Source organism: Manis javanica, chromosome 12 (assembly GCF_040802235.1).
Source record: "Manis javanica isolate MJ-LG chromosome 12, MJ_LKY, whole genome shotgun sequence".
Taxonomy (NCBI): Eukaryota; Metazoa; Chordata; class Mammalia; order Pholidota; family Manidae; genus Manis; species Manis javanica.
In genome coordinates, this window is record NC_133167.1 from 56,687,501 (window position 1) to 56,707,668 (window position 20,168).

At 35.7% G+C, this 20,168-nt stretch overlaps 1 protein-coding gene across 8 annotated transcripts in view; it reads right to left on the bottom strand.

The window, feature by feature from the left end:
• AGPS (alkylglycerone phosphate synthase) overlaps positions 1-20,168 on the bottom strand; it is a 170,578-nt gene that overhangs the window by 115,433 nt on the left and 34,977 nt on the right. For 5 of the 8 annotated variants that reach the window (XM_073218660.1, XM_037000306.2, XM_037000305.2 and 2 more), the window contains exon 2: positions 15,955-16,044. The exons of 1 other annotated variant lie outside the window; for it this stretch is intronic. In XM_073218660.1, the coding sequence (XP_073074761.1) occupies positions 15,955-16,044 (90 nt within the window). Of the gene's footprint in view, positions 1-15,954; positions 16,045-18,880; positions 19,503-20,168 lie in introns of those variants that run through there. 2 more of the 8 variants (XM_073218661.1, XM_017651393.3) reach the window with 2 other exon arrangements.

The window sequence follows — 20,168 nt, forward strand, 5'->3', positions numbered from 1 at the left end:
GCTGTGCCACCATGTCACCCAGAGCACTGGGCAGAGCTCTTTATACAGAGTCAGTAGCAACGTATTGCCCACACGTGTGTAGTGAGCTAGCCAACCAGGGCCAGGTGAGTATCCTGGCCACAGGAACTTCATTTTATCCACAGGTGGGAATGCCCAAAACAATTGTAGCACAAGTGCTGCTTCTCAGCTCACAAAATGACTCTGCTGACAGATTAACCACTGCCAGCAGACAGGCAGAAAGGCAGCCTCGCCCACAGCCCAACAAAAGCAAATGGGGCTCCATCGCAAAGAAGAACTAGACACTGGTGAGTAAAGAGTCTTGAGCTTCTGGGCACCACAGGAAACCTTCTTCATGAAGCCATTACTCTCTAGACCAGTAAGCACAGAGGGCCTATCTAATACTTAAAGTAAAGGGATGGAAAAAGATATTTCATGCAAATAATAGGGAGAAAAAAGCAGGAGTAGCAGCTTATGTCAGACAAAATTGACTTCAGAACAAAGGAAGTAACAAGAGACAAAGAAGGACACTACATAGAGGGATCAGTCCAACAAGAGGACATAACCATTATAAGCATCTATGCACCTAACATAGGAACACCTAAATATGTAAATGTAAAACAGCATAACTAAAGGGAGAGATAGACTGCATTCATTCAAATGAGGGGACTTCAATATGCCAGTTACATCAATGGACATATCAACCATTAAGTAAATAAGGGAACAGGCACTGCACAACACATTAGATCAGATGGACACAAGACACATCTACAGAACACTCCACCCAAAAGCAGCAGGATACACATTTTTCTCAAGTGTACAAGGAATGTTCCCCAGAACAGATCACATACTAGATCACAAAAAGAGCCTCAATAAATTCAAAAGATTTAAATTGTATCAAGTAGCTTCTCAGACCACAATGGTATGAAACTGGAAATAATTTACACAAAGAAAACACAAAAACCCCACAAACACATGAAGGCTAAACAACATGCTCCTAAATAATCAATGTTACCACTGAACAAATCAAAGTAGAAATCAAGCAATACATGGAGACAAATGAAAACAAAAATACAACAGTTCAAAAGTTGTGGGACACCACAAAAGTGGTTCTAAGAGGGAAGTACACAGCAACATAGCCTGACCTCAATGAACAAGAACAATCCCAAATAAACAGTGTAAATTAACAATGGAAATTAGAAAAAGAAGAAAAAATGAAACCCAAAGTCAGTAGGAGGGATATAACAAAAATCAGAGCAGAAATAAATGCAGAGAATAAAACTACAGAAAATTCTCAGTAAAACAAACAGCTGGTTCTTTGAAAAAATAAACAAAACAGATAAACCCCTAGCCACACTTATCAAGAAAAAGAACAAAAAACAACAAAAAAGAAACAAAAAGGAAGAGTAACAACTGACACCACAGAAATACAAAGAATTATTAGAAAATTATATTAAAAATTATATGCCAATAAATTGGATAACCTAGAAGAAATGGGCAAAGCCCTAGAAAAATACAACTTCCCAAGACTGACCCAGGAAGAAACACAAAATCTGAACATACCAATTACCAGTGACAAATTTTAATTGGTAATCAATATAAGTCCAACAAACAAAATGAAATGTCCAGATGGCTTCACAGCTGAATTCTACCAGACATTTAAAGAAAAACTAACACCCATTCTTTTTAAAGTACTGCAAAAATAGAAGAGAAGGGACTACTTCCAAATTCATTCTAAGAGGCCAGCACCACTAATACCAAAACCAGACAGATACCACAAAAAAAGAAAATTACAGATCAGTATCCCTGATGAACACAGATGCAAAAATCATCAACAAAACATAAGCAAACCAAATTCAAAAATACATCTAAGTTGTAGAAGGCAGATTAAAGGCAGCAGTGTGAGAGGTGAGACAGAGAACTACTCCAAAAAACATAAATAACACGGAAATATAGTTAATACAACTAATCCTAAAAGAGCAACAGGAAAGAAGGCTGAGCTAGACAACACACACCTGGAGAAAAGAGCAGACCTCACGAAACAGGATAACGTACCAAAGCCTTGATCCAGCGGGACCCAAGCCCTTCGCCCACCCCAGCTCACCGGAGGGAGGAAGAAAAATGGAGCAGGGAGGGGGTGGAAGCCTAGGACTGCTGAACACCCAGCCCCAGAGATCAGCTTTGGGAGCACAAACCTACATTGCATGGTGCTCTGGTGATTAGAAAGGCTGGAAAGCTAAGACAGGCAGAATACCTGGAGAGAATGAGATTCAAGCCATGTGTGGAAAACAGGGATCCACATCCAGCTGCTCTGAAACAAAAGAATGGCAGGCAATCTGAGAGATTTCCTAACAGCAAGAGGGCTGGTAAAGGGGCAAGGGCTGCATAGAGTTGGCTGCTCAGAATGCTGGCACACTCTGCCCAGAAGGTTGGGAACTTTCAGGAGCTTCAGGCACTCCATCCACCTGGCAGGTTACACAGTTCTAAAGTGCCCCACTGAAATATGCAGCCTGCTGCGACTTCCTCCTGGCCAGGTGGCACAAACTCACAACCAGCAGTCCCTGCCCTGGCATCAAGCCAGCCAAAGGGAAGCCCTCCCTACAGCAGCTACAAATGCAAAGCACAGAGGCTTACACCTGTGTGCTCAGCCTACTGCTTCTGACAGCGGAGACAGGCACAGCAGTTGAGAAGCAGGAAACAGCTCTTTCCTCCACCCAGGCACAACATCACTCCAGGAGCTGAGCACCTACAGAGAGTAGAGCTTCTGGGCACTAGAGGGCACCACATACAAATATGAAACATCAAAGGAACCTAGTCCAAACAAAAAATACCCACAAACACCAGAAATGGGCCAAGTGACACTGAACTCATCAATCTTCCTCAAAGAGAGTTCAAAATAAAAATTAAAAACATGCTCATGGAGGCATGGAAAAATATTCAAGAACTCAGTAACAAATTCAGGACAGAGATTTAATCATTAAGATACTCTATACCAGAAATGAAACACACAATGTTTAAAAGCAGATTAAATGTAGTAAAAGAGAGGGTAAATGGAATAGAAATTAGAGAACAGGAATACAAAGAAGCTGAGGCACAGAGAGAAAAAGGATCTGCAGGAATGAAAGAATACTGAGAGAAATGTGTGACCAATTCAAATTGAACAATATTCGCATTACAGGGGTACCAGAAGAAGAAGAGAGAGAAAAGGGGATAGAAAGTGTCTTTGAGGAGGTAATTGCTGAAAACTTCCCCAATCTGGGGAAGAAGATAGTCTCTCAAGCCATGCAGGTACACAAATCTCCCAACACAAGGGACCCAAAGAAGAGAATATCAAGACATATAATAATTAAAATGGCAAAGATCAAGGATAAAGATAGACTATTAAAAGCAGCCAGAGAGAGAAATTAGATCACATACAAAGGAAAGCCCATCAGGCTATCATCAGACTTCTCAGCAGAAACCTTACAGGCCAGAAGGGAGCAGAATGACATATTCAATGCAATGAAACAGAAGTACCTCAAAACAAGAATACTGTATCCAGAAAGATTATCATTTAAATTTGAAGGAGGGATTAAACAATTAACAGACAAGCAGAAGCTGAGACAATTTACCTCCCACAAATCACGCCTACAGTATATTGTGGACAGACTGCTATAGATAAAAAGTAGTCCTACAACTAAATACCTGTCACCAGAGGAAATAAAACCACAGTAAAAAAAGTAGAGCAATTAATTACAAAGCAGATAGAAAATCAAATCAAATAACCCCAAAGTCAATCAAGGGACAGACAAAGAGTACAGAATATGATACCTAATATATAAAGGAGGAGGAAGGAAGAGGAGAAAAAAAAAAAGAACCTTTACATTGTGTTTGTAATAGCATACTAAGTGAGTTAAGTTGGACTGTTAGATAGTAAGGAAATTACCCTTGAACCCTTGGTAACCACAAACCTAAAGCCTGCAATGACAATAAGTAAGTACATACCTCTAAATAATCACCCTAAGTGTAAATGGTCTGAATGCAGCAATCAAAAGACACAGAGTCACTGAATAGATAAAAAAAAAAAAAAAGACCCAAAACCAAACACATACACAGAGTGAAAGTAAAGGGATGGAAAAAGATATTTCATGAAACTAATAGGGAAAAAAAAGCAGGATTTGCAGTACTTATATGAGAAAAAATAGACTTCAAAACAAAGAAAGTCACAAGAGACAAAGAAGACATAATGATTAAGGGGTCAGTCCAACAAGAGGATATAACCATTACAAATATCTATGCACTCAACAAAGGAGCACCTACATATGTGAAACAATACTAACAGAATTAAAGGGGGGAACAGAATGCAATGTATTCATTTTAGGAGACTTCCACACACCACTCACTCTAAAGGACAGATCAACTGGAAAGAAAATAAGTAAGGAGACAGAAGCACTGAACAACACATTAGAACAGATGGACCTAATGGACATCTACACAACACTCCATCCATAAGCAACAGGACACACATTCCTCTCAAGTGCACATTAGAACACTTTCAAGAATAGATCATATAAACTAGGCCACAAAAAAAGCCTCAGTAAATTCAAAAGGACTGAAATTGTACCAACCAGCTTCTCAGACAAGGGTATGAAACAAGAAATAAATTACACAAAGAAAATGAAATAGCCCACAAACACATGGAGGTTTAACAACATGCTCCTAAATAATCAATACATCAGTGACCAAATAAAACAGAGATCAAGCAATGTATGGAAACAAATGACAACAATAATTTAACAATGCAGAATCTGTGGGATGCAGAGAAGGCTGTACTAAGAGGAAAGTATACAGCAATACAGGACTACCTCAGGAAAGAAGAACAATCCCCTATGAACACTCTAAACTCACAATTAATGAAACTACAAAAAGAACAAATGAGGCCAAAAGTCAGTAGAAGGAGGGACATAATAAAGATTAGAACAGAAACAAATAAAATCGAGAGGAATAAAACAATAGAAAGAATCAAAGAAAGCAAGAGCTGGTTCTTTGAAAAAATAAACAAAATAGATAAACACCTAGCCAAACTCATCAAGAAAAAAAACAGTCTACACACATAAACAGAATAAGAAATGAGAAAGGAAAGATCACTATGGACACCATGGAAATACAAATAATTATGAGAGAATACTATGAAAAATTATATGCTAACAAACTGGATAACCTAGAAGAAATGGACAACTTTCTAGAAAAATACAACCTTCCAAGGCTGACCCAGGAAGAAACAAAATCTGAATAGACCAATTACCAGCAACAAAATTGAATTGGTAATTCAAAAACTTTCCTAAGAACAAAAACCAGATGGTTTCACCAGTGAATTTTATGAAACATTTAGTGAAGACTTAATAACCATCCTCCTTAAAGTTTTCCAAAAAGTAGGAGAAGGAAACTCTCCCAAACTCATACTAAGAGGCCAGCTTCTCTAATACCAAGACTCTAATACCAAAACCAGGCAAAGACACCACAAAAAAAGAAAATTACAGACCAATATACCTGATGAACATACATGCAAAAATATTCAAGAAAATATTAGCAAACTGAATTCAAAAATACATCAAAAAGATCATCAATCATGATCAAGTAGGATTTATTCCAGCATGCAAGGATGGTACAGTATTAGAAAACACATCAACATCACCAACCACATCACTAAACAGGACAAAAACCATATGATCATCTCCATAGATGCTGAAAAAGCATTTGACAAAATTCAACATCCATTCATGATAAAATCTCTCAACAAAATGGGTATAAAGGGCAAGTATCTCAACATAATAAAGGCCATATATGACAAACCCACAGCCAACATCATACTTAACAGCAAGAAGCTGACAGACAGCTTTTCCTTTAAGATGAGGAACAAGACAAGGATGCCCACTCTCCCCACTTCTATTCAACATCGTACTGGAGGTCCTAGCCATGGCAATCAGACAACACAAAGAAATAAAAGGCATCTAGATTGTCAAGGAAGAAGTTAAACTATCCCTGTTTGCAGATGACATGATATTGTACATAAAAAACCCTAAAGAATCCACTCCAAAACTACTAGATCTAATATCTGAATTCAGCAAAGTTGCAGCACACAAAATTAACACACAGAAATCTGTTGCACTCCTATACACTAACAATGAACTAGGATAAAGAGAAATCAGGAAAACAATTCCATTCACAGATGCATCAAACAGAATAAAATACCTAGAATAAACCTAACCAAGGAACTGAAAGACCTATACCCTGAAAACTATAAAGACACTCATGAGAGAAATTGAAGAAAAAAACAATAAATGGAGACACATCCCATGCTCATGGATAGGAAGAATTAATGTCAAAATGGCCATTGTGCCTAAAGAACCTACAGATTCAATGCAATTCCTATCAAAATACCAACAGCATTCTTCAATAAACTAGAGCAAATAGTTCTAAAATTCACATGCAACCACAAAAGACCCCAAATAGCCAAAGCAATCCTGAGAAGGAAGAAAAAAGTGGAGGGGATTATGCTCCCTAACTTCAAACTCTACTACAAAGCCACAGTAATCAAGACAATTTGTTACTGGCACAAGAACAGACCCATAGACCAATGGAACAGACTAGAGAGGCCAGATATTAACCCAAGCATATCTGTTCAATTAATATACAATAAAGGAGCCATGGACATACAATGGGGAAATGATAGGCTCTTCAACAACTGGTGTTGGCAAAACTGGATTATCATCTAACCCCATACACAAAAGTAAACTCAAAGTGGATCAAACACCTGAATATAAGTCATGAAACAATAAACTCTTAGAAGAAAACATAGGCAAAAATCTCTTGAATATAAACATAATCAACTGATTCCTGAACGCATCTGCTCAGGCAAGGGAAAGAAAAGCAAAAATGAACAAATGGGACTACATCAAACTAAAAAGCTTCTGTACAGGAAAGGACAGCATCAGCCAAACAAAAAGGCATCCTACAGTATGGGAAAACATATATGTAAATGACATATCTGACAAGGGGTGAATATCCAAAATATATAAAGAACTCACACGCCTCAACACCCAAAAAGCAAATAACCCTATTAAGAAATGGGCAGAAGACATGAACAGACACTTCTCCAAAGAAGAAATTCAGATGGCCAACAGGCCTATGAAAAGATGCTACACATCGCTAATTATCAGGGAAATGCAAATTAGAACCACAGTGAGATGCCACATCACACCAGTTAGGATGGCCAACATCAAATGGCCTAAGAACAACAAATGCTGGCAAGAATGAGGAGAAAGGGGAGCCCTCCTACACTGCTGGTGGGAATGTAAACTAGTTCAGCCATTGTGGAAAACAGTATGGACGTTCCTCAAAAAACTAAATATAGAAATACCATTCACCCTGGGAATTTCACTCTTAGGAATTTACCCAAAGAAAACAAGTTCTCATATTCAAAAAGACATATGCACTCCTATGTTTACTGCACTACTATTTACAATAGCCAAGATACGGAAGCTACCTAAGTGTCCATCAGTAGATGAATGGATAAAGAGATGTGGTACATATACTCACTGGTAACTACGATTCAGCCATAAGAAACAAATCCCTCCATTTGCAACAATATGGATGGAGCTAGAGGGTATTATGCTCAGTGAAATAAGTCAGGTAGAGAAAGACAAATACCAAACAATTTCCCTCACCTGTGGAGTATAACAACAAAGCCAAACTGAAGGACCATAATAGCAACAGACTCACAGACTCCAATAAGGCACTAGCAGTTACAAAGGGGAGGGGTGAGAGAGGGCAAAGGGAACTGTGGGGTATCATAATTAGTTCACATGGTATGTGTGGGGTCACAGGGAAGACAGTGTAGCATAGAGAAGACAAGTAGAGACTCTGTTGCATCTTACTGCACCGATGGACAGTGACTACAATGAGTATGACGGGGGAGGGATTCGATAAAAAGGTGAATGTAGTAACCACATTGTTTTTCTTGTGAAACCTTCATAGGAGTGTATATCAATGATACCTTAATAAAAATAAATAAATAAAAATTTTAAAAAATACATCAAAGGTGTCATCAATCATGATCAGGTGGGATTTATTCCAGGGATTCAAGGATAGTACAATACTTGTAAACCAATCAATGTGATACACCACATTAACAGAATGGATAAAAACCACAAGATCACCTCAATAGATGCTGTAAAGCATTTGACAAAATTCAACATCCTCTCATAATAAAAACTCTCAACAGTATGGGTATAGAGGGAATATACCTCATCATAATAAAGGCCATATATGACAACATCCAACATCATACTTATCAGCAAAAAGCTGAAAGCTTTTCCTCTAAGTTTGGGAAGAAGACAACAATGCCCACTCTCACCACTTTTAGTCAACAGAGTACTGGAGGTCCTACCAATGGCAATCAGAACACAAAGAGATAAAAGGCATCCAAATTGGTAAGGAAGATGTTAAACTCTTACTATTTGCAGATGACATGATATTATACATAGAAAACCCTAAGCACTCCACCAAAAAACTCTTAGAACTAATAACTGAATTCAGTAAAACTGCAGGATACAAAATTAATACACAGAAATCTGTTACATTCCTATATACTAACAACAAATTAGCAGAAAGAGAAATCAGGAAAACAACTTCATTTACAAATGCATGAAAAGAATAAAACACCTAGGAATAAACCTAACCAAGAGGTGAAAGACCTATACTCTGAAAACTACAAGACACTCATGAGTGAAATAAAAGAACACACCAATAAATGGAAATACATCCTGTGCTCATGGATAGGAAGAATTAATATTGTCAAAATGGCCATCCTGCCCGAATCAATTTACAGATTCAATGAAATCCCTATCAAAATACCAATGCATTCTTCAGTGAACTAGAACAAATAATTCTAAAATTCATATGGAACAACAAAAGACTCCAAATAGCCAAAGCAATCCTGAGAAAGAAGAACAAAGCTGTGGGAAAAATGCTCCCTGACTTCAAGCTGAACTACAAAGCCACAGTAATCAAACAGTTTGATATAGCACAAACACAGACCCATAGGTTAATGGAACAGACTAGAAAACCCAGATGTAAACCCACAAATGTACGGTCAATTAATACACAATAAAGGAGACATGAATATACAACAGGGAAAAGACTCTTCAACAACTGGTGTTGACAGCTACATGTAAGAGAATGAAACTGGATTATTGTCTAACTCTATACACAAAAGTAAACTCAAAATAGATCAAAGAGCTGAATGTAAGTCATGAAACCATAAAACCCTTAAAAGAAAACATAGGCAAAAATCTCTTGAATATAAGCATGAGCAATTTTTTTCCTGGATACATCTCCTCGGGCAAGGGAAACAAAATTAAAAAAATGAACAAGTAGGACTACCTCAAATAAAAGCTTCTGTACTGCAAAGGGACACCATCAGCAGAACATAAAGGCATCCCACAGTATGGAAGAATATATTCATAAACAACTGATCTGATAAAGGGTTAACATCCAAAATATATAAAGAACTCATATGCCTCAATACCCAAAAAACAAATAACCCAATTAAAAATGGGCAGAGGAACACTTCTCCTGAACAGGCACTTCTCTAAAGAAGAAATACAAATGGCCAACAGGCATATGAAAAGATCCTCCACACTGCTAATCATCAGGAAAATGCCAATTAAAACCACAATGAGCTATCACCTCACACCAGTTAGGATGACCAACACTGAAAAGCCTAGGAACAACAAATACTGGCAAGGATGTGGAGAAAGGGGAACCTCCTACACTGTTGGTGGGAATTTAATCTAGTTCAACCATTGTGGAAAGCAGTGTGGAGGTTCCTCAAAAAACTAAAAATAGAAATAGCATTTGACCCAATAATCCCACTCCTAGGAATCTACCCAAAGAAAACAAAATCCCTGATTTGAAAAGATATATGCACCCCTATATATATCGTTACAACTATTTGCAATAGCCAAGATATGGAAGGAACCTAAGTGTCCATCAGCAGATGAATGGATAAAGAAGATGTGGTTCATATACACAATGGAATATTATTCAGCGATAAAAAGAAAAGAAATCCTGCCATTTGCAACAACATGGATGGATCTAGAGGGTATTATGCTCAGTAAAATATTATGCCAGGTAGAGAAAGACAAATACCATATGATTTCACTAATTTGTGGAATATATGAAGATAGCAAAACAGAAGAAACAAAACAGCAGTAGACTCATATACACTGAAAAGGGGATACCAAGGTGGAAGGGTTGGGGTGGTGGGAGGAGGAGGGTAAAAGGTCACAAAAATTTGCAATCACAATATAAGTTATCACTGAGATGGTAGTACAGCATGAAGAATATCAGTTGATGATTTTGTAACATCTCTCTACATTGATAGATAGTAACCACACTAGAGGGGGATTTAATAATATGGGTAACTGTTGAACCACTGGGATGTACAACTGAAATCAACATAAGATTGTATATTAATGATACTTTAAGTTTTAAAAAATCCTGAAATAAAAGTGAAAACTTTTAGGTTAAAGAACTAAAAGGATGAAAAAGAAAGACTGTAAGAAAAGCTAAAGGAGTTAGAGGTACTTATTTAACTTAAGAAACAACTATGGAATGACTTGATCATTACATTAAAATAATTTGGATTTATATCTGGAACTATAAACAAGCCCTTAACACTCATAAGACTACTTAGCATTGCAAGACACACAGAACTGTTATTATAACATAACTCTTATTCTTAAGAAACTTACAACTTAGTATAGTCAATGCTGCAAAGACATTTACCTCTTTAGGATAAACATACAGAGAAGAAATATGCAACTGTAAGGTTGGAGGCACTGGAGGGAGGGCTGAGCACGTCAGACACTGATGACGCGCCAAAGTCCCCGGCTGCTGCCCCCTTCCAACCTGAAAAATGTGCCTTAGGCTAGCCAATCCTTGCACCACTGTAAATCTAAACTCTGCCTCCCCCTACCTTCTTTAAAAACTCGCTGTCTGCCCTGCTGAGTGCAACTTCTCCAGCCTGTCCCAGTGCAAACTGGTGAACCTTGCCCAGGATTGCTCTCAAATAAAACTGCCTGGCCCTTGGTTGCCCCTCGTCACCTGCTTATTTCGGTTAGAATTTATCTTACATTTGGTGCCAAAACCCGGGACAAATATAGAGTAGCCAAATTAGAAATGAGACATGACAGAGGGGTCTGAGCCTATGCTTTCAAGGGCTGGTCCCCATGTCTGCGCCACTTCCCAACTAATCCCACTGAGAGGAGCGCCCAGCGTCCCAAGCGCACCAAGTCAGGGGAGACAGGCTGGGAGCCTGGGTGAGGGACGTCTCTCCCACCGCAGGGCCAGGGGCGGATATTCCGGATGCCAGCAGCGGATGGGCTGGATGCCCCAACCTGGACGTAGCTACGATTTTGGACGGACCAGGTGAAACAGAGTTAGGAAGGGAAGCAGACTGGGGGAAACTGAGGGACTCACTGGAAAATAGTCCACGCAGAGGAGAGCAGGCTGAGGTCCTGGGTCAGGGAAGGACGGTGGGGGCGGGGGCGGCCTTCCTGGGGTTTTTCAGCACCAAATGTAAGATAAATTCTAACCGAAATAAGCAGGTGATGAAAGGCAACAAAGGGCCAGGCAGTTTGTTTGAGAGCAATCCCGGGCGAGGTTCACCAGTCTGCACCAGGACAGACTGGAGAAGTCGTGCTCAGCAGGGCAGGCAGCGAGTTTTTTAAGAAGGTAGGGGGAGGCAGAGCTTAGACTTACAGCAGTGCGAGGATTGGCTAGCCTAAGGCACATTTTTCAGATTGGGAGGGAGCAGCAGCCGGGGACTTTGGTACATCATCAGTGTCCAACATGCTCACCCCTCCCTCTGGTGCCTCCAACCTTACAGCAACTTTTACTACAAATGTGGTAAGAGGAAAGCCAGCAGCTTATACCAATGGCTGAAACAGGCTGACTACTGAATATATCTTTATCATGACTGAAGATTATTTGAGAACTCTAATAAATGGTTTTTATTGTAAATATAAATTAACATCAACTTATCACCTTCCTTTGGGACCAAAATAAGACTATATTATAGAAGATACGGAACCAGAGCAAACTTTCAGCACAAATGAAAACACTCTATATGGAAAGAAAACTGTGGACATAAATACCCAAGAAATAGGTGCACATCAAGATTTACAGTGACTAAAGACAAAGTGACTCTGGGACAGTGCTCAGAGACAGCAAAGTGTTAGCAGACACTATCACCTACCCTCAGAGTGAGTTCCACAATTGCTAAGCAATTTAATAGCCTTTTTATAATCAGGTAAAACTTCAATGAAAAATTACCCCCTTGAAAATACAAAGTACAAAAAAACCAAGCAAACTCTCTCCATTTAAACACTAACTTGTACTATGTGATCACCAAAAAATGTATAATTCTTTAAGTCAACGGATGACAGTTTTCAAAAATTTTAGTTTATAGAAATGTATAGCATTTGCTCTGAAATACTACCTTCTGCTGCTTAAACCTAGGAGGACTCAATTTATCTATACATGGCAAGACTATAAACCTAGGAATTTATAAACTGACAAATTACAAATTTGTTGAGAAGATACTGTTCAGGAAAAAACTTCTGATATTTCCTTACGAGCTACAATGGCTTATAGTAATTGCTTCTAATTTAATTTCTGGGTTTGAAATGTCAGTTATCCTCTCAAAAATATAAACAGATAATCAGCTTCATTTACTTATAAAAAATTCTACTTTTTCAGTATCTATGGATTAGAATTAAAGAGAACCCAAAAAATTTTCATTGAGGGTCACTCTTTATTTTTGGCATCTAAGGGTTTTCCTTTCTTTCCAGCTCTGTTTTCTTTCTTTCTTGTGGTATTCTCTCCATGTTTTCTATGTGGTTATAAAGGACAAGGGTTTGTATTTGTTCAGTCCTGTACAATGCCAGAATAGGAAGTCTTTACAAAGAATTTCAAAAATTGCCCTTACAATCTAATATTAATTCAAAAAAAGTGAATTAATACTGTCCAGCCAAATCAGTATTTTCTTGTACTCATTCCTTCAAGCCACAAATTCCACTTTCTCTTTTAGGAATATGCTTCTCCCTTTGTCTTTCACTAGAACAGCAGGAAGTCTTGTCATACAATAACTTTTTACAACATGACTAACTCTGTTGTGCTAGTGTACAGAGTGTGGGAGACTACTATAAAGTGCTCTCAGGGCTTGGAGAGAGACTAAGATCAACACAATGATGGTTATTTGCTAAAAATCTTATAAGCACAGTTTAATAGAAACAGCACAAGAATGAAGTCTAAAAACACTTGGTTTTTAATCCCAACTTGCCACTAAGCAAGTGATCTCAGGTAAACTACTTAACATTTCTCACTCTCAATCCCAATTATACTTAAAAAACTATCACTACCCATCTTCAGGTTATTTTAAGATGACTCAGTAGGTACTCAAAAAGTAATAGCTATTATTAGCCTAAAGAATGTTTGTAAATGCCTTCTGACAAAAATTAGAGAAATTTATTAATTCAACCACTACCCCTAGGAAAACAGACTAGATATAGAGAAAGTCATGATTCAATTCAATCCAGTTTATTATCCTGTCTGTGACAAGGTAATGGTGCTCCTGGAAGCACCAAAATGGGAAATAATTATTTAGTTATTTGGTGTTAGTTATTAACCAGGTTATGTAGTAAATACCTAATCTTAGGGCATCTAAATTCCTTTTCTGTGTTTGGAGAATTATCCTCTAGATGAGTCTTGGTGGGAAGCAAAAGCTACCTTCCACTAAAGCAAATGTGCCTAACATCCACTTTCCTGGTCTCCCTTGCAGACTCTGCCAGTCAGATGCATCTGTTTCCCCAACTCCCCCACTGGACCTGGACTCAGGAGTAATTGATGCAAACAACAAGGCCTTTAAGGAATCCATTCTGGTTAGAGTGACAGCAGCAGCAATCTTCCAAAGTCTAAAGTCAACAGATAAATTCTCTAGTTGTATTACAACCTGAATACAAATCTCAAGACCACTGATTAAATCCCCTCTGCTCTGAATTTATGCTCTCTGAATAATATCTGAATTACAAACTTTGTTTCCTACATATTTTACATTCTTACATAAAAGAAGGGCATTAACAAGTGTGCTACACTGAAAAAGGAATAATCTAAGCACAAATGAATACACTAGGGTTCTAATTTTTTTAAATAAGTATCTTATGAGTCTGGCATGTATCAGACTCCCACAACCTGATCCTGTCTGGGAAAATTAACAAAACAAGTGACAGAACATCCAAAATAGAACCAGATTCTGAACTCATGGGACCACTAAGTGTATAATTACTTGTGATATTTTCTGTGACTAATCATTCATTTCACACACATACACTTCTAACATAAACCACTACAGAGCCTACAGTAGTCTACAGAAGTCAGTGATTGTCTTATGCTTATACTGGCACTGTGTATATGTGACTATCTGCCCACTCCTGTAAAACAAAGATGCTATACTTCAAGGTCCAGAGAGAAAGAGAGAAATAAAGACTGTTTGAGAGGCAAATAGTTGGTTTTCTAAGTTTAGAAAATTTACTTTATCCCCCCAGAATATTTTATAAAGTCAACCTCTACACAGATAAGTTTCTACTATATTAGACATTATTCTATTTAGTTCATCACTTAAAATTTAGAACACCGGTAAATTTAATTTTAACTAGAAATTCCTTCTATCTGAATTACATAACTTCTCAACTAAGCCTCTACCAACATGCTGCCGAGTCACATTTAAGGATAGAAATGAGAATACAGATAATAAAAGGCTAATATACCTTCATTAGAATCAGTTCATAATTACTATTCCTGAAGTTTTGTTTCAGGTACAAAGTATGTTTAAGTCAGAAAAATTATGTTCCACCGAAAGAGTTTCTCCAAAAGAATAAAACTTTCATTGTTGATATTTCAATACATTGATATACCAAGTAAGTTTAAAACATGCTAACCTAAGCATATTAATACCCGACAGATATTAAATCAAAGTACCATAATGGAACAGACTCATCATATATCTGGTCTGAGTTTTTACCTAGTCTCAATTTTTAATTTATTTTTTAGAACCAGCACCTAAATATTATATATTTGTACTCACTGTCCTTTCAAAAGTTATATATCAAGACTCAGTAGACAAACAAAAACACCAGTTTTGACAGGGTCAATGTTGCTTAAAATCAACTGAGAACTCATTGTACAATACTGTCTGCACGGGGGACAGTAACAACAGAAATATTCTTTAGAATTCTTATCAACACCAAAACATTTCAAAATGTGAAAGCTATCACACAAATGACTTATCTTCCTTCATCATTTCTTCCTGAATATATCTCAGAAAATTAATTTTTAAAATACTATTGATATTTACGTAGACCTAAAATTATTCACCTTCCATAATAACCTACACCCAGATGTAAAGTTCCAGTCCTAAAAATAGTTACTTTGTCAGTGGCATGGGGACTGGGTAGTACAGTGACTGTATGACTTTTTAGATCCTGATTCAAACAAACTACCTATACAATGGCATTTTTTACATGATTAGGGAAATGTGGATATGGACTAGATTCAGATATTATAAAATTCCTGTTATTTTAGGAGTATAATAATGGTATTCTATGATTGCTTATGTTAGGTCCTTATTTAAGAGATGCATATATATATAGAAATGACATAATAATGTCTGAAGTTGAAATACTACAGAAAAAAAGTATAGCAAAATGTTGACAGCTTCTAAATAGGAGTCCTACTATCCTCTCTATTTTTATGTATATTATTTAACATGTTATGTTAGTTACTTAAGTTTAAAGTTTTTCATAGAAAAAAGGGGGAAAAAAGGAACAAAAGAAAGAATAAATAAACCAGGGTTACCTTTTCCCAGTCAACTCAACTTGGCCTTTCTTATTGAAGAAGAACTTGGAATCATTATAGCCCCATCCATTCCATTTCATAACTTCTTGCCTAATAAGAACAAATAAATGTATTAAATTAAACCTATGCTAAACAGCTCAAAACTGAACAGGGTATCATTGACTATTATTTTCCATAATCATTTAAAAGACCTTTCACACTAACATTATATTAGTTTAAATAAAGTGAATGTAGATCATATGTCTATGGATTAATATTTCTAAATACAGATCACTGACGAGCAATACCTGCTTCACAAGGGCTGTAACCACTAAATCTAATGCATTCAAAGGAAAAAGTAAGAACAAAGGAGAAAAATATAATTAAGGTTTAAAAAGTGCTTCATTTTTTACATGTTACTGAGTTTATATTATAGGCTGGACTAAAAAAGTTTGCGATTAAAAAAAATTCACTTAAATAGGGAGCAATTTTTGCATATATTAGAAAAATCACAATTATTTATCTGCTGTGATGAAAAGACTGACTTACAAAGTAGATTCACTAGTACTGACACTACTAGTAATAGACACTTTTAATAAAGTAGATTAAAAATCTGAGTGCTGGGCTTATAAACACTCTAAATCCTTCAACTTCTATATAACTTACCAATCTCTTCCTTGACCTACGTATTAACACAACAGTTGATGACATTACCAGTTTTTAGTATTCCAAAAAGAACAGTATGCTATTTTTAATTTCCAAACTGTCAGTATTTCATAGTTTTAAAAACCATTTCTATCAAAATCAACGACTCATTCATTCAATTTTGCACATTACATAAAAAATAGGTCTCAGTCTGTAGAACACAATAAACAATCACATTGAAATGTCAATGTTTACTACATTTTAGCATTGTGTCCTAGTATAGTCTACTGAAATAACTGATGATGAATCTTCTTATTGCAAATTCAATTAATTACGCAGTTTATGATGTAAATACTTGAGGAAAACTCTTCTTATACAGAAAGTTATTTGCTGTATTAAAATTTCAAAATACATCGAAAGAATAAAAATCTGTAATTATGTTGGTGACTGATGTTACCTAGACTTAGAGTGGTCATCATTTCACAATATATACAAATATTAAATCATTGTGTTGTATAACTGAAACTATAACATGTTAAATGTCAACTATATCTCAATTTTTTTTAAACTTCAAAATAAGCAAAGATATACTAATCAGAAAGCATTCTAATTCTCCATAACCTTCAAGGAAGAAAAAAATGACAACTGACAAACTTTTTATTGCAATCATAATTCTTCACCCAGCTGAAAGGTTTTTCAAACAAGCAGAACACTAACACAATAAAAATGAGCCAAATATTAGATCATTAATTGTGTACTGAAATCTCTATACATAAGTCAAGAAAAAGAAACCAAGAATGCTCTTTAAAATAACAGTTTGCTACCAATAAAAACAAACTGTTCAAAAATATCTCTGTACAAAAACAAACTGTTCAAAAATATCTCAAGAGTATCAATCCAGAGATCGGATTTATAGATGAGCCTATCATAAATTATCTCCCATTATTTTCCTCTAATCTCACATTCCTCCCTCACTGTAGAGGAAGGTTTTGGATGAGAGCTTTGGGAAAATTTTTATAGAAAAACCTCATACTAATATCACCACTGACACCTTTGTTTTCTTAAGATTATATTTTCTATCATCTACTTCTTTCATGATTATATTCTCTATATTTATGAAGTATAATTTACTTAAAATTTTATTTTTATATTTCCAAAATAATTTAAATTAGAAGAGCAATATGTACATTTTCATTAACATCTTTAGTGTTTTATAATTATGTGCTTTTATAAAAAATATAAAATTTTATGTGAAATCCATTATATTAGTGAATTTAAACATTTGTCATGAAGTTTGCACTTTGTAAAATAGTTTTCTCTTAGACAAAAATAAATGCAAAAGTACCAATACAGTCATTTTGCTTCGGTATTACAATCACTAGGCACTGGGAAATTATTTCCATACAGATAGATGTTGAATTTGGCATGTTTATAATGAAAATCATTTTCTTTAAAATTACGCTTAGAATTTTTAAAAATTATTCCCATATGGCCTCAAAGTAAAAAGCTAAACCTGATTACATGTGTCCACTCTTAGCCCTTCACAAGAAAAATGAATCAAGGTCAGCAGGAAATATCTGCTGCTGTACACTAAAAAATGAAGAGATTTACATTCTGTAGAATCTTTGGTCTTAAATTTTCAGTCAAATATTATCCTAAAGAACTTCTAAGATTTCAGCTTTAAGCTAAGTTACTTCTTATTCTCTTTTCATCTCAGAAAATTTTGCCTATGATATGCGCCTAAACATATTTATACCAACTTTTAAAGCCTTGCAAGAAGTTGAAATGTAGGCATGTAAAATAAAATGCATTTGTGCCACAAAAAACAGTGTTATGTTGTTTAAAATAGTATTAAATCTAGGTTGTCCCAAAACCAGTCTTATGATATCTTTAAGTACCCCAGGTGTTAAGCAAAAAGTAGGCACATTTCCTGGGCTTCTGGTTTTAAACTTTTATACAAATGTATTCCCTCAAATTACTAATATATTCTATGACAAGCACAATTATGTGATTATATTCAACTTTTAAATAATTGCTTATAGAAGAGTATAACTCCATTAAAGAGCATTATAGCATTAATATTTTTAAAATTACAGTAAAATGCTACACTGTCATAGAATTCTAAAGCTAAAAAGTTCCTTAGAAACTACCCAGTTCAACTGCTCATTTTTCAGATGAACATACTTATGCCCAGAGAAGTGCTCATTATGACACAGCTAAGCTAGTTGTGAACATCAGAAAGCAAAATGCTAGTCTTGTGGGTCTTCCTTTTTAGAGACTATCTGAAACCAATTTCACTCACCGTCATGTAACTTTTCATGTCAAGAATATGAATGGGAGACATCATCTTCAGTGACTCAACAAGTATTCTATCATATGTAGACACTACAAACCAATACAGTATATTTAATTGTTTTTAGTTTTTCCCTATTATAAAGATTGCTATGATAAGCTTTTTACAATTAAATCCTTAAAATTCCTCAAGGCACTTTTTTTAAAAGGTTTTAATGGGTTAAAGAGCATTGGACTATATCATTCATCTCAGAGGGCCGAGGCAGACTTCTTTATATTAATATTTTTCAAAAATAACATGTGATGTTCTATTACATGTTATTATTATAGTCATTCTGCACTGAATTAAGGAAAACATTTAAAAATAAAGGAATATGGTTGTGCCAGTAAACCCAATGACCTGTATTCCCTTTATCTATAGTATAATGAATTCTGCCATTTGAATGATTCCAAAGAACCTCAAGCACTTAAATGAAGAATGATCAAAGAATCACCAGTTTTCCATAAGAATCAAAGGATTCAATTCTTAACTAATATCAGAGATCAAGTAACCAGACATTATCTCTCAGACTTTCCAATTCTTACAGCTATGTACACCAGATTTGCTGTCTTCAAAATACAAGACCTTCCTCCTGCCAAGAAAAAGTAAAATTTGGATTTTACAACATGAAAATATAAAACAAATGTTTTACATATTTACATATCTGACCACATTACCAAATGGTGAAAAAGCACACTGTATTAGCTGGTAAAACAAAAGAAAATGGAGACATAAAATAGCATTATATATACACAAGGTGGCAGTATTCTCCCACGATATGCATATTTATTATTTGCATTTCCCGGTGTATGTTTGCAAAATATTTAACTGAAATATTTAGATTTAGTATTACTATGAAAAGAGTTCTTTTCTTTATTCTTAAAATGGGATATTTTCACTTTTAAATTTCTCTACATTCATGGATTACTATTCCTCTAATAGTAATAAATTGTAAGCATCCTGCTATAAATTAATGATTTTTAGCTTTACTATTTCTAATCATATTTTTCATTAGAAAATATGCTTTAACCTACTTTATTAAAAAGTTCAGCTGGGTGATATAAAAAAAAAATTTTCCCATTATAATTACAATAATCAAAATCCTAGTAAGATATTATTAACACTACTCATTTGAGATGAAAACCAAATTTTATCTTTTCCAATTTAAACAATGACAAAAGATCATATGATTGCAAAGCTTTTGAAAAATAAAAACTAAAGTATGAAACATAAGCCCCAGTGCTGGAATTCTAACTCA